This window comes from Myotis brandtii, unplaced genomic scaffold, assembly GCF_000412655.1.
Source record: "Myotis brandtii unplaced genomic scaffold, ASM41265v1 scaffold2658, whole genome shotgun sequence".
NCBI classification, from domain to species: Eukaryota; Metazoa; Chordata; class Mammalia; order Chiroptera; family Vespertilionidae; genus Myotis; species Myotis brandtii.
Window position 1 is genome coordinate 227,838 of NW_005360118.1, and position 2,584 is coordinate 230,421.

A 2,584-nucleotide genomic window follows, 5' to 3' on the forward strand; every position below is an offset into this window, starting at 1 on the left:
AACTCCTGCACCCAGGGCAGCATGGCCAGGTCCTGCTCACTGCACAGCTGCCGGTAGCCGCCCCCCGTGTGCCACGGGTAGAAGGAGTGGAACCGGATCATGTAGAAGGCCTGGGGACAGGAAGAGGCCACCCTCAGCGAGCGCCAGGCTGGGCGGGTGGGCCCGCGGGGTGGCCCCTCCCCACACCTACCTCGGGGGGCAGGGAGAAGCTGTTGAACTTCATCACCTGGTACATGTACTCTGTGGGAGAGAGGGGTCACCACCAGGCACCCAGGGGGGCGGGCCCCTCCTGGGCAATGCCAGCCTGTCGCCAGCCTCACCATCGTGGCCCCAGGACATGAGGACGTTCTCGAGCCCACAGTGAGGCTGGTACATGCCAAGGTCCGAGCTGCAGGGAGAGAGGGAGGGTGAGGGGCTCAGAAGCGCCTGGGCCAGCCTGTGTGGCTCAGTGGTTGAGCGACGACCTATGAACCAGGAGGTCACGGTTTCATTCCCAGTCAGGACACAGGCCCGGGTTGTGGACTCGATCCCCAGTGTGGGGTGTGTAGGAGGCAGCCGATCCATGATTCTCTCTCATCATTATTTCTATCTCTCTCCCGCTCCCTTCCTCTCTGAAATCAATAAAAATATATTACATTTTTATTTTTTTAATATATTTTTATTGATTTCCAAGAGGAAGGGAGAGGGAGAGAGAGACTGAAACATCCATGATGAGAGAAGATCATGGATCGGCTGCCTCCTGCATGCCCCACACTGGGGATCGAGCCCGCATCCCAGGCATGTGCTCTTGACCGTAATTGAACCCGGGACCTTTTGGTCTGCAGGCTGACGCTCTATCCACTGAGCCAAACCAGCTAGGGCTATATTACATTTTTTAAAAGAAGATGAAGAAGCACCCGTGGAGGACCAGCGGGGGTGGGGGGGCACCTGTATCGAGGATCCTGGAGGTCGGGGTTGTCCTGGAAGGTGGAGTCGTGGAAAACCACCGAGGCCTGGGGACGGCAGCCCACAGGGAAGGTGTCGCCGACGACCGCCCACTGGGGAGGGACAGGCAGCCACGGGTGGGCACGACTTGCTTGCTCACCAAGTGAGTGTCCCAAGCCCAGAGCTAAGGCTATCCCGGCCCTGCCCACGCGCCCTCCACCCCTGCCCTCACCTGGGGCTCCCCCGCCAGAGCCAGCACCTTCCCCAGGTCGTGCAGGAGCCCCACCAGGTGGAACCAGTCTGGGGGGAGGAGGGACAGGGGGTGGTGGGATCAGGGCAGGGGAGGGACAGGGGGTGCCAGGGTCAGGGCCTGCAGGGAAAGGGCACCCGGTCTGCCCTCCCAGCCCCAGAGGCAGTGCCTCCCCCACCACAGCCAGGGAGGGGCAGGTGGGGGCGCACCCTTGTCGGGGTGGGCCTGCCGTATGCCCTCGGCCGTCTGGAAGGCGTGGAAGGAGTTGGGGAAGTCCACGTCTGGGTCCGACTCGTCCACCAGCCCGTCCAGCATGTCCACAGCCTCCAGGACGGTCATTCTCTTGTAGGAGAAGCTCCTGAACTGGGCGTGCTGGCCCGGAAGGACCGAGTCAGCAGGCCCACGGGCTGGGCCGGGCCCATGCACTGGAGGCGGGGCATTTGGCGAGGGCATCCCACCCTCGGAGCTGCCACGGAGGGGTCAGCCGGTACCTTCTTCCGGACAAAGTCCACCGTCTGGTGCGTGTGCATGAGCTTGTAGGTGGCGAAGACGCGGTCCAGGAGCGGGCCGGACTGCAAGCCAGAGGGTCAGCCAGGCGGCGGCCAACCCCTGCCCTTCACACCCTGGGGGTCCACTGCCCCCCCTCCCAGGGCTGGTCCCACAGGTGTGAAGGGGGCCTTCCCCAAGGACCAAGTGTTGCCCTCCCCAGGGAAGGGCTGGGAGGGGTGGGGCCAGAGTGGGGCTTGAGAAGGGTGTGGGGGGCAGGGAGGGGACGCAGGGGTGATAAAGCTGGGGTGGGGGGCTCGGGGTCCAGGACCCACGGGTGAGGGCGGGGCAGGGTCCTCACGGTGTAGTTCCGGAAGCTGCCCTTGTCCTTGGCCGCCTCCGGGTGCCCCTCCGGCCTGTAGACCAGGGAAGGGTCTGGGCCCTGGTTGGGTGGGGATTGAGCCCATTTCACCGTGATGCCGGCTCCAGGAGGCAGTGGGGACCCCCTCGAGGGCACGAGACTAACTAAGTGGGGGGTCGGCAGCAGAGGCCAGGGGTCGCCCCCGAGCACAGCGCCCGCAGCACACCCCTCTCCGGCCCTGGCGCCCGCCGCAGGCCTTGGTGAGTCCTAGTCGGCCGAGGGGATGTCAGCCGGGCGCCTGCTTCTGGGGAGACGCTGTGTAGGAGCACAGACCCTCTGAACCGCCCTCCCAGACCTGGGCGCTGGGAGCCTGGGGGCGGGCAGCTGACCCTTGCCTAGCGGGACCACAGAGGAGCAGTGGGCTGGCGGGCACCAGCAGGGAGGGGACACCGGGGAGTGGTCAGCAGGGCCCGGGGGCACTGGGCCTGGGGACTCACCACAGCCACCTTCATCCTGAGAGGGAGCAGAGCTGCAGGCGGGCAGGTGTCCCACAGGCCTGTGCC

General features: G+C 65.4%; 1 protein-coding gene across 1 annotated transcript in view; it reads right to left on the bottom strand.

Annotated features, from left to right (window-relative positions):
• MIOX (myo-inositol oxygenase) overlaps nt 1-2,584 on the bottom strand; it is a 3,428-nt gene extending 844 nt beyond the window's left edge. Inside the window, exons 1-9 of the mRNA XM_014541201.1 lie at nt 2,519-2,584; nt 2,022-2,102; nt 1,666-1,746; nt 1,384-1,546; nt 1,157-1,224; nt 928-1,037; nt 321-388; nt 191-240; nt 1-110 (exon numbers count right to left, since the gene is read on the bottom strand). Coding sequence (XP_014396687.1) covers nt 1-110; nt 191-240; nt 321-388; nt 928-1,037; nt 1,157-1,224; nt 1,384-1,546; nt 1,666-1,746; nt 2,022-2,102; nt 2,519-2,533 — 746 coding nt within the window. The 5' untranslated portion in view covers nt 2,534-2,584. The remainder of the gene's footprint in view (nt 111-190; nt 241-320; nt 389-927; nt 1,038-1,156; nt 1,225-1,383; nt 1,547-1,665; nt 1,747-2,021; nt 2,103-2,518) is intronic.